Raw genomic sequence first — 11368 nt, 5'->3', positions numbered from 1 at the left:
CGCACAAGAGATCATTCTGCATACTGCTCAGCAACGTGATGCGAGCAATGCGATCCTTTTTAAGCCAATTATTATAGGCTTCCATATCTCGGCGAGCCTGGGCACTGGTGCCCTCCGTGGGTTGGTCCATTTTATTGCTCAGGTTTTCTAGAACCTCTTGCTCAGCGAGAACATACTGAATTTTACGGTGCCAAATATCATAATTGTCACCATCCAATTTCTCGCCCTTGTTTAAATTAGCAACAATTTGTTTGGAAGCCATTAAATCTCACTTTGTTCATGCAATGCGCAGAGAAGGAAATTTTAAGATTAGTACACGATACATGTATTCAATTTTGTCGCATCTCTAATTAAATAAATTAAAAATTTGGATCATACATGCGTAAAGGAAAATTTCGCTATGCTCATAATCACATCACACACCATATGTCAAAATTTTTAATTATTTAATTAAGATGCACAAAATATATGGGAGTAAAAACATATAATTTACTCTACCAAAAAATTAAAAGACTCCCACTAGATAAGGCATGCATTTAAAAATATAATATGCCTAAAGAATTTATCCATGCATCATAAAAGGCAATATAATATTCATCATAATAAATGCATGCATTATATTTCATAAAAGCATATTAAATCAAAAAAAAAGGATGCAATATATAACTGATATGCATATTAAACTTCGAATTCGCTTAAACTATTTTATTAAAAAAATGTGCAGAAAAAACGAAGCCTGCGCGCTGGTTTGCACGTGGCCCGCGGACTGCGGACCTGCTCCTGGCCCAGCCTGCGCCTGGTTTGCACGTGGCCCGCGGCCTGGCACTGCCCACGGCCCACAGCCCGTGCAGGGTGCTCGCGGCCTGCATGCGGCGCGCGGCTCGCGGCCCGCGGCCCGCGCGTGGCCTGCACGCAGCGAGAAGCCCGCAAGGGCCCTGCGGCCCGCGCGGCCCACGCGGCCCGCGCGCTCGCGAGGCCCGCGCGTGGCCTGCGCGGCCCGCGGCCAGCGCGTGGCCTGGGCGCAGGGCGCGGCCCGTGTGGCCTGCGCGGCCCGCGGCAAGCGCGTGGCCCGAGCGCTCGCGAGGCCCGCGCGTGTCCTGCGCGGCCCGCGGCCAGCGCGTGGCCCGGGCGCTGGCTAGGCCCGCGCATGGCCTGCGCGCAGCGCGCGGCCCGCGTGGCCTGCGCCGCGCGCAAGGAGAGCGCGGCCCGCGTGCCCCCAGCCTGCTCCGCGCGCGGCCAACAAGGGACGGGCAGCCCACGTGGCCCGCGGCCTGCGCTGCAGAGCGTGGCGCGCGTGGCCCGCGTCGCCCGCAAGGGGTGCGCTGCCCGCGTGGCCCGCGGCCTGCGGCCTGCGCACACGGCCCGCGTGGCCCATGGCCTGCGGCCTGCGCGTACGGCCCGTGCGGCCTGCGGCCAGCGAGCGCGCCCACGCGGCTTGCGCGCGGCTTCCCTGCGGCCCCAAGCCGTGTTGACGGCACCCAAAAAAAAATATTAAACCTTTTTTTTTTTTTAAATAATAGCGTATCTTCAAAAAATCATAACTAATGATTTAGAACACCAAATCTTGTAAGAAATATATCAATAGAAAGCTTTTGAAAAGCTCTTCTAAATCATGCAATTTTCACAATGGGATATGCATCACACATCAAACAAGCCACCCCCAAAGTTTCGATTTAGGGTTTCGTCTTTCTCATAAAATACAAAACCATATCAAATCAAACTTTGTAGATAAAAACTACAATTTCAGTGCTTCAAGATGTGTAAAATCATACAAATATATCCACTTATGAAAAAACCGCCATGAACGATCACATACATGCAAGAAAAAATCTAAAACATGATAGATTTAATTTAATGCATGTAATCTCATTAAAGGATGTATCAAGACCACGAAATCAACCAAAAAAGGCTTTGATACCAATGTAGAACGCAGCAGAAGTATTCGTTCGTACCTTTTTCGGAAGCGATTCGCGCAACAACGCGATGAGCCCGGAACGTTTAGATTGATTCACGTGTCCTCGGATTGTCCTTGAATGTCTTCTCACGCTCCACGAACTCGCGGTGGATCGAACTACAAACGAGCGCGATCGCAAATCCACCGTGCAAGTCCCTCTAGAATAATAGGTCAATGGAGGATGTGATTTCTCTCTATTATTTTTTTATTCTCTCTCTTTTTCCGTTCTTTCCGTATATTACGTTATGTGGGATCGCCCGCATATTTATAAGGAATTCCAAAATCCTTATGGCGTTAGAGATAAGGCCAAATCGGTTATAAATTGTTATCCTAATATGACTAGGATTTATCTCTAAATAACTTTCCAATTTGAAAGCGAGATTAATTCCAATCCAATTAGATAACATAATATCTGTCGGATCGAACCCGCTTATGGGCGTACCCGATTCGATTTAACCGAATGCCAACAGGGGTAATAATTTTTAATGTATAAACAATGTTGGGCCTTATTTTATTAGCTTATTTTATCAATTGGGCCAATAATTGGGCCAAACATTGGATTTGAAAAGCCTTGCACCTAAAATGCACCACGAGCTCTCCATCTCTGAGCTCTCCACCATCTCTGAGCTCTCCATCTCTCTCTCTGTCCCTTTCCCTTTCTTTTTTTTTTTTCAAATCGGAGATCTCCACCACGAGCTCGAGCCGCTTCAAGAGATTGGGATTTTCGGAGATTTCACACTCAATCCCCTTCTCCGGGCGATTTCTCACTTGGATCTACACACGATTCCACGATCGGGAGAGGTGAGCTATTGATTTTTCTTTCATTTTTGGCTTTGATCATCTCGCAGTGTTAGTGCAATTTGATCTCGAATAGCTTCTCAATTAAGCCGAAGTGTTTGTAATTGGGGGTTTCAGGAGTTAATTTTTGGATTCGCTTGCAATTTGTGGGAGATATTTTCTAGTTTTTTGACAGTGTTCGATCATCTACATGCTCATCTCTTTTAAATCTGTTTCGAAACCGAAATTTAGGCCTCTTTTGTGCTGCATTAACACTGATTGATTAAGTTGTGCGAGATTATTTAGGTTTCAAGAACGTTTTTTACTTGTGAATCTTTAAACATGACACCTAGGGAATTATTTGGTACTATTTTTACTTTATTTGCTCTGAAGAGAGTTTAGTGACATGTGAAAAAAAATAGGAGGTAAGATGAGCTAGGGTACTGATGTGGTAAGATGAGCTAGGGTACCAATGTAGTTATCTAGTAAATCAGCTGGCATGGCAAAGCTTATTATAGTTTTGCACTGATTCTTTAATATCCTTACCATTCAAAGCGTGGAGAATTTACTGTTGTTGTTACCCTAATTATGTGAATGTGTTAGTGTTCCTCATTCATATATTCTCTTTCAGGAAAGGGAGAGGGATCATTTCTCTCAATTTATAACTAAAGGCTTTACATCTTACTGTAAGAGGAAAAGGCGAGACAAGGTATGTATGTTTTAATAAATGATAATTAGTTGACACCATTGTACAATAATATGTATTTTTCTGTATTGTTTAGATTTTTATGCATATATATCGACGTACACACTGGCTTGAGTAACTGTTTAATTATAGGTATATGGAAACAATGTGGAGATCCAAGCATTTGCTGAGATGTATAATCATCCTATTCACATCTATTCCTACAGTACAAGTCTTGTTTGTTCTATAGCTTATTTGTCCCTGAGCTTGGCGTTGTAAGGTAGATTGTAATATAAGCACTTAAACGCTTCTCTTTTCTTCTCCGCAGAACCTGTAAACATATTTCAAGGAAGCGATCATACAGATACACCACCCATCCAGTTAAGTTACCATTATAATTCGCTCGTTGATCCTCGTCGGCTCACAATTGGTGCAGGCCTAGGATTCAGCAGTCTTCGAGGAGTAAGTGTTTCTAGGCAAAAATGTTTTGATTAGGCAAGACTTTACAGAATCACCATTATTTTCTAGTTGAATTCGAAGGTCGATTTGTTTTAATTTGGGTACGCCAATAGACTTAGTAAGAATAGTTGGATTGTTACATAATTAATTTCCTGTTTTGTATCTAGTGTCATACATGTTTATTTTGCCTAAAGACATTTGTAAAAGCATTCCTTTTTTTTTTGTATCTTTTCTTGAATAAAATTTCATCCATCTCTAGGCAAACATTGATAAGGACCAGGTGAAGGCTGCTATAAAAGCCCAGCAAAACCAACAGATTGATAACATAAGTTTCTATTCCTTTTCACTTAGCCTAGTATTAGTTTTAAATTTTTTTTGTTAGTAGTGAGGTGCTCTTCTTGTTCGCATAGTTTGCCAGTTGGAGAGAGAAACTGACAATGTCCTTTCTTTTGCCTTGTTGTCCTGGTTGATTAGGCTGTAATCTTAATTATTTGCACAGTTTCTCCATATTACTGTAGCAGTAATCTTATTTAACTTGAGAATTATCTCTTCATATATATTATCTGTGTTGGTGAACTTGCTGTTAGATGTAGTGTTAGGATTGGATGATGATAGTGATGATATCTCATCTAATTGCTTCTTCATAAATTCTCCTTATGAGCTCCTATTGGTATTGCATACCATCATGAACTAATTGACGTATTGTTTAGTTAATTGTTGTCAGCTTGCATAACATTATTCTCCTTNATTGGTATTGCATGCCATCATGAACTAATTGACGTATTGTTCAATTAATTGTTGTCAGCTTGCAAAACATTATTCTCCTTATATCTTCTTTGTCTGCCTTTCACGTACTTTTGGTCAAGTTTCTTAGTCTCATGTATATTTCTTGGTTAAAAGGTTGCTTTACTAAGATATTATATTCTTTAATCTTCTCCAAGTAGTTATCTGATTGAAAAAATCCATAATAATTTAAGGTAGATGCATGCTTCAGACTTACATTCCTTTTGTAGCTTTTTGCTTATTATGTACAACATTTTTGAGTTTTACTTCTTTTTTGCTTTAATTTGACTAAAGTAGTTAACCAATAGAACCTGGTTTAATTTGACTAAAGTAGTTAAAAAAAATCGAAGCCACATCAGCCTAGTCCACGGCCTAAAAAAAAACATTTAGCCCAAAACCCAGTTTAGCATATAGGACCCAAATGTTCTCAGCCCAATTTCACTCACAAACAAATCCAACCCATCATGATCAACCCATCTTGTTTAATTAACTTAACAATTCCAAAGAGAACTCCCTTATTAATATTGAGATAATTATTAGGGTGAGTTTAGTTCACATTATGAAAGATTACTAGGAATAAAAGATATCTGAGAATCTTATTCCTATTCATTCTATTACTAAGAATGTGGAATTTCTTTGTTTGGTTCGCACGGTAATATTAATTAGCCATGTTATTTAATATTACAAAAAATATACAATTAATTAATTAAACAAGATGGAGAGAGAGTATAAGTTAGAGAGAGAGAGCATANAATATTAATTAGCCATGTTATTTAATATTACAAAAAATATACAATTAATTAATTAATTTATTTATTTAATTTTAGATAATGTTACCAAAAGTTTCAACATCTTTTTAGAAAAAAGGGAGAGAGAGTATAAGTTAGAGAGAGAGAGCATAATTAAAAAAATAGAAAGAAAAATATAGTTGAAATTAGGAGTGAGAGTGTTGAAATTTTAGAAAGAGAGAGAGAGAGAAAGCTTAGTTTAGAAAGAGAAAAAAAAGTTGAATTTTAGAGAGAAAAATAAGTTTAGAGAGATATATAAGGTTAGAGTGTGAAGAAAAATAATATCAATTAGCCGGTGGATAGGAAGAAAGAAAGAGATTGGACATATTATGATTACCCTAATCCATTAATATGAGGATACCCACCCTCCCTCAAGGGAATGAGATTAGTACTTTGGGGTGAATCTTATTCCCATGTGAATCCAATATTACCAACTAGATTACTTAGTGCGTTTAGCCAAACACCGTCATATTTTTTTATTCCCATTGGATTACTAGGAATCTTTAAAAGATAGCACGAACCAAACGCACCCTCAGTGTATTTTTCCAATAGTTTTATTTGAACTTGGTTTTTTAGTATATTCTATAAGGTTTTAGTTACATATTACTTTTTGATTGTACTAATTTTTTTTCTTGACAATCAGATATAAATTTTTTGATGCTCTATTATAATGGATAAGAGTTGGATCAAAAGGAATAGATGGACATATGAATACTACGAAGGAGAAAACAATTTTCTCGATTTTGCTTCTAAAAATGCATGCGAGAATGGAGTGATTTTATGCCCATGTTTGAAATGTATTCCTATAGTTGGAGAAAACTAGTTGTGCGTGTTCACTTATTGTGTAATGGAATCAGTCCAAACTACAATAATTGATTTTTTTATGGTGCATCTGTAATAGGCTGAAAATTCAGCTTAGGCCAATTGTGATAAAATTGGTCACAATGAGGCTAAAAAGGAAATTAAAGACTTCTAAGCTTGATTAGAAGCTAGAGATCAGTCATTGGCACATATTGGAAGTGTGAGAATAGAAATTAATGCAATCGAGGTGATAAGAGAACTCCAATTGCTGAAATGACTTTAATGCTGAAATTTTGGCCGATTTGGTCAAAATGGCCACATTGATGCCAAGTTTGAAATGAATGGCTCCCAAACTAATTTGATGGATTGGGAAGCTTCTTTGGCATGATTTGGATATGCTCGAATAGAATTGGATTGAATTAAACCAAGGGAAATAGGTAATGAAGTTGCTGCTGCTGCTCAAAGGTTGAAATGCTGAAATATTGAATTAACTTGATTAAAAATGATCAAGTTAATGCAAATTTCGAAATGGAATGCTTCCAAATTAATTTGGTAGCTTGGGAAGATCATTTGACAAGTTGTGGAAGTGCTCAACTGAATTTGGAATGAACCAAATGTGAGAAAAGAGGACTTGAAGCAGCTGAAGTTGCTGCTGCTGCTGTTGCTGCTGGTGCACTGTGTACCAGTACAGCAAGCAGCCTGTACCGGTACAGCAGTTGCGGGTAGCAATTGTCAACTATGCAATTTCATGGATTTAAAGGGCTAAATTGCAATTTTTCACCCTTATCACTTCACCCTTAGTGGAATACACTTGTCCACACACCAGAATTCCTATTTCCCCTTCATACTTATCATCTTTCTCTTCTCCTTTTCTCTGTCTAAGCCAAGGAAAGCTGAGAAGTGGAGTTGGCAGCCTGGAGGATTTGTGGGCTGAGGAGAAGATCTAATCCAAGCTTTGCAATTCTGCTAATTGGAGTTGTTTTATACCTTGGAATAACATCCAATCAAGGTACTCTTGATTAGTATTTAGGTGTAGATAGTTTAATTATATGGGAAGTATATTTATATGGATTTTGGGTGTTAACAGCTTGATGTATTGGGTTTGTTGTGGGCGGAAGCAAGAAACTTGATCCAAGTTGAGAGATCTAGCTGCTGGAGCTGCGAAATACCCTGGAACAACATCTAATCAAGGTAACCTTGATTAGTATTCATTCTTAGATGAGTTAATTACTTAGAAAGGATGCTGATATGGCTTTTGATGTTGACAGTTTGATGAACTGGGCTTGTTGATGCTGCTGACCAGGGATTTCAGCTGAGAGAACTTGGAATTGAGGTCAGTTGGGTCCATATTAAATTATTGTGGAGCTCCTTACCTTAGAAATGGATTAGATAATATAGATCTATATGCAAGAATTTCAGTAGAAACTGAATTACTAGAAGGAATGTCACGCCCCGGGACCGCTGCCAATTTGGCCCGACCCGAGCACGTCAAACAGACGCCGAACGGACAGAGTTTCCCCTATCCGCCCAAGGCTCATCACATGCACATTTTCATCAATAGAGAAAAGCACTAGCGGAAACATACACAACGGCTTACACGAGGGTAAGCAGTAGCCATAAGTGAAAGAAAGGAAAACTAAACATTCACAAGTAATATGATTCATTTTAGATCATATACATTGCATCCATCTCTTACATTTAAGATTCTTTGCTGTTCTTACATAATCTCATCATTTCTTTCTTACAACACATTTACCTCAAAATAAGCTTTACATTCTTTGTCTTTACATCACTAATCTGCAAGTACAAAAGGATGCATAACAAGGGTGTCTACTAACAAAATGATACCCAACTCTGCGTGGTCTCTGACTAAGGCGCGATACTTTTACTCGGTCGCTCGCCGGCATCGCCGGTCGCCGGCTTCTGTGTCGAAATAAGTGGGGTGAGAACTACAACAAAGTTCCAGTGGGTCTCGGCTCAACCATCACCGCTTTCCCACTAGCGACTAACTCAGGATAGGAGAGATAAGGATTAGCTAAATTATTGCGTAACCAATCTATAACATGATGCCGTAATATGGCCTGTAACAAAAGCAAGGAATATGCTTCAACATTTAAATAGATTGCAGATTATGCACGTTCTTTAGTTCTTTTTCACTTAACTTTTGTTCTTTATTCTTTGTTCTTTGCTCTTTAATCATTGAAATGGCATAACCGGGTTTCGCCACATTAACTTGCCTCACGTTAAGTTCCATCATCGCAGGTAACTACACCAGCTCAGGACCGTCCTTACGGGTCTACTCCAACCGGAATTGCATAACTCCGGGAGCGCATTCCGCCGAGGGGGAGCGACCTGCCCATCGAGCACGCGAACTCAAACAGCAAGTATGAATCACTATCCTTAACTCAAAGGATTATAGTTCAATCATTGACTTTACATAGCTCTATGTCGTTCTTTACATGCACTTATATGTTGCATACTCATCAATCACAATTCTTTTACATCCTCATTACTCTTGCTAACTCTAAGCAATCATGTTCTTCTGCATTTTCTCTTACTCTTTCGCTAACTCTAGCATTCTTTTCTTATTGCCCACTTTACTTTGTTACCCGTCGTCATATTTCAATCATTTCTTCTTACGTCATTTTAATTCTTTAACACACTTTAATTTTCTTTACATCACACTAACTCTAGTGTCATTTCACATTAGGCTTTATCGCAATGCACTCGATCTAGTGTCATTGTGCCACTCTTTCTTTTGCTCACTTTGGCGGGTGCTCACTTCTCTCATGCATCATATAGGTGTTTTAACTTTCATAAGGATATCTTAACCATCACATTATCGCAGTTGTACTCACAATCATGCATCATCACATTCTTTTCAATACTTTACCCTAAATGCATGCACAATACATATAACATATGCTCTCAAAAAATGACACATTACGGCCAGTGTAGAGAGAATTTCAATGAGTTGAGAAGCACCACCCACCTTGTAGGTTCTTTAGGTGCTCCCGATGATTTTCTTAGAGTTTTAGAGGCTCCTTCTTTACCTGCGGCAAAACGACCCCTTATTAGGCCATTTTTTTGCCCAATAAACTTTTCATACATACACTTTTCGAGAAATGCTATCCGAGCGCACCAACGCGTCGCGATACGCCAATTAGGTTCTTTAGAGGGTCAATTGCACTTTAAAACTTCAGGTGAGCAAAAGCTCCAATTTGGGCTGCCCTGCTCCAATGATAGTCAAAAATCTAGGGTTATCTCATTGGGAAGAAAGTAGCTTCATCCACTGCTAACAGCAATCATTAGAACCACTCTTCAGGCTTCCAAAACCCTAGTTGGATTTCACCATTAGAGGTGGGCCAAAGCTGCGCCTCGTATAGCCAAACCAAGGTTTGATCTCAAAAGAAGCAAAGAAAGCTTCAAAATTTTAATCATTTCATTAAAACCCATTTCTAGGTTATTCAAATCACCCATTTCTAGCGCGTTTTACTCACTGGGTTTCAAAGCCTTACCGCAAGCTTTCCTTTTCTTTCAAACTAGAGATGAAGGGAGAAGAGTTTCTTCACTTCATTCTTTTTCTTCACTCAACACTTTCTTCCTCTTCTTTTCTCTCTTTTCTTCCTGTTTTTCTTCTTTTCTCTTTAGGTTCTGAGAAAGCACGAGAGGGGGAGAGAAGGAGTGTAGAGGAGGTGCGAATGAAGAAAGGTCTTTCAGCCCCCTACAAACCAAATTGGTGGCAAAATGCTAATAAAAACCCTCAACTTTCATTCTATTTCAACTCTGGACTGGGCAGTTTTCGCGAGGTCGAGGCGACCGGTCTCCCCGACTAGGGACCGTCTCCGAGAGCCTCTCCCGCGCAGCCAGGAGCCAGCTGCGGCTGATGGGCTCCGTCTCTCCATTATGGCGACCGGGTCTCTGGGCGGACGGTCTCGCAGACCAGAAGACCGGGTTCCCCGAGAGCGACTCTTCCAGGACTTAGCCGATTTTTCGGCTGTCTCATTCTGCACGCGTTCGGGGACCGGTCTCTCCCACCAGGGACCGGTCCCCGAGAGCTGAAAATCTGCAGTTTTGCAGAATTTGATTCTTTAGCTCTCGAAAACCTTCCGTAACTCACTTTTGATCATTTTAACACCTTCGGACTTTCCGAAGTGCACCATTCTCGCACTTTGGTCAATTTGACTAAAGTTCGATATTTATTTTCCGAATTTTCGGTATATTACATTCTCCACCCCTTAAAATAATTTCGTCCGCGAAATTACGCATACCTTAACTCGTCGACTCAAATAGATGCGGATATTCTTTCCGCATTGACTCCTCGAGCTCCCAAGTGGCTTCTCGCACATCATGGTTGCTCCATTGGACCTTTACATATGGAATCTTGCGACTTCGTAACTTCTTCACTTCTCGATCGAGAATGCACACGGGGTACTCCTCATAGGACATGTCTTCACGTAGCTCCACGGGCTCGTACTCTAATACATGTGTCGCATTGCGAACATACTTTCGGAGATTCGACACATGGAAAACATTGTGAACTCCCGCGAGTCTCGGTGGTAGTGCGAGCTTGTATGCTACCGCACCTACACGTTCTAATATCTCAAATGGTCCAACATATCGGGGACTTAGCTTCCCACAGACCCCGAACCGTTTGACTCCTCGCATCGGCGATACTCTCAAGAATACACGGTCTCCAACCGCGAACTCTAAATCCTTCCTTCGCTTGTCGGCATAACTCTTTTGCCGAGATTGCGCCGTCGCCAACCGCTGACGGGCAAGGCGAACTTTCTCTTCCGCCTCCCGCACCACATCGGGGCCAAGAGCCGCTCTCTCGCCCACGTCGCTCAAATGGATAGGAGAACGACACTTACGTCCATATAGTGCCTCAAAAGGCGCCATTGCTATGCTCTCTTGGTAGCTATTATTGTAGGCGAACTCCGCCATAGGCAAGAAATCATGCCATCCTCCTTTGTAATCTAGCACACACGCTCGAAGCAAATCCTCAAGGATTTGTATCGTCCGCTCTGACTGCCCATCACTCTGAGGATGAAATGCTGTACTGAAGTCGAGCCGTGTGCCTAGCGCGTCTTGCAAACTCTTCCAAAAGTGGGATGTGAA

At 40.9% G+C, this 11368-nt stretch overlaps 2 protein-coding genes across 2 annotated transcripts; both read left to right on the top strand.

Annotated features, from left to right (window-relative positions):
• The first annotated feature begins 716 nt into the window (after nt 1-716).
• On the top strand, nt 717-1139 carry LOC109704935 (translation initiation factor IF-2-like). The gene has a single exon (XM_020225700.1). It carries the CDS (start codon nt 717-719, stop codon nt 1137-1139), a length of 423 nt encoding a protein of 140 aa, XP_020081289.1.
• An 8-nt stretch (nt 1140-1147) lies between these two features.
• LOC109704934 lies at nt 1148-4432 on the top strand. The gene is made up of 6 exons (XM_020225699.1): nt 1148-1391; nt 2610-2755; nt 3363-3440; nt 3570-3648; nt 3745-3878; nt 4135-4432. Exons 1-6 carry the CDS (start codon nt 1148-1150, stop codon nt 4255-4257), a joined length of 804 nt encoding a protein of 267 aa, XP_020081288.1. The 3' UTR covers nt 4258-4432.
• The last annotated feature ends 6936 nt before the right edge of the window (nt 4433-11368 follow it).

This window comes from Ananas comosus, unplaced genomic scaffold (genome assembly GCF_001540865.1).
Source record: "Ananas comosus cultivar F153 unplaced genomic scaffold, ASM154086v1, whole genome shotgun sequence".
In the NCBI taxonomy this organism is placed as follows: Eukaryota; Viridiplantae; Streptophyta; class Magnoliopsida; order Poales; family Bromeliaceae; genus Ananas; species Ananas comosus.
Note: the sequence above shows the minus strand (reverse complement) of the source record. Positions and strands in the feature narration are given on the sequence as shown.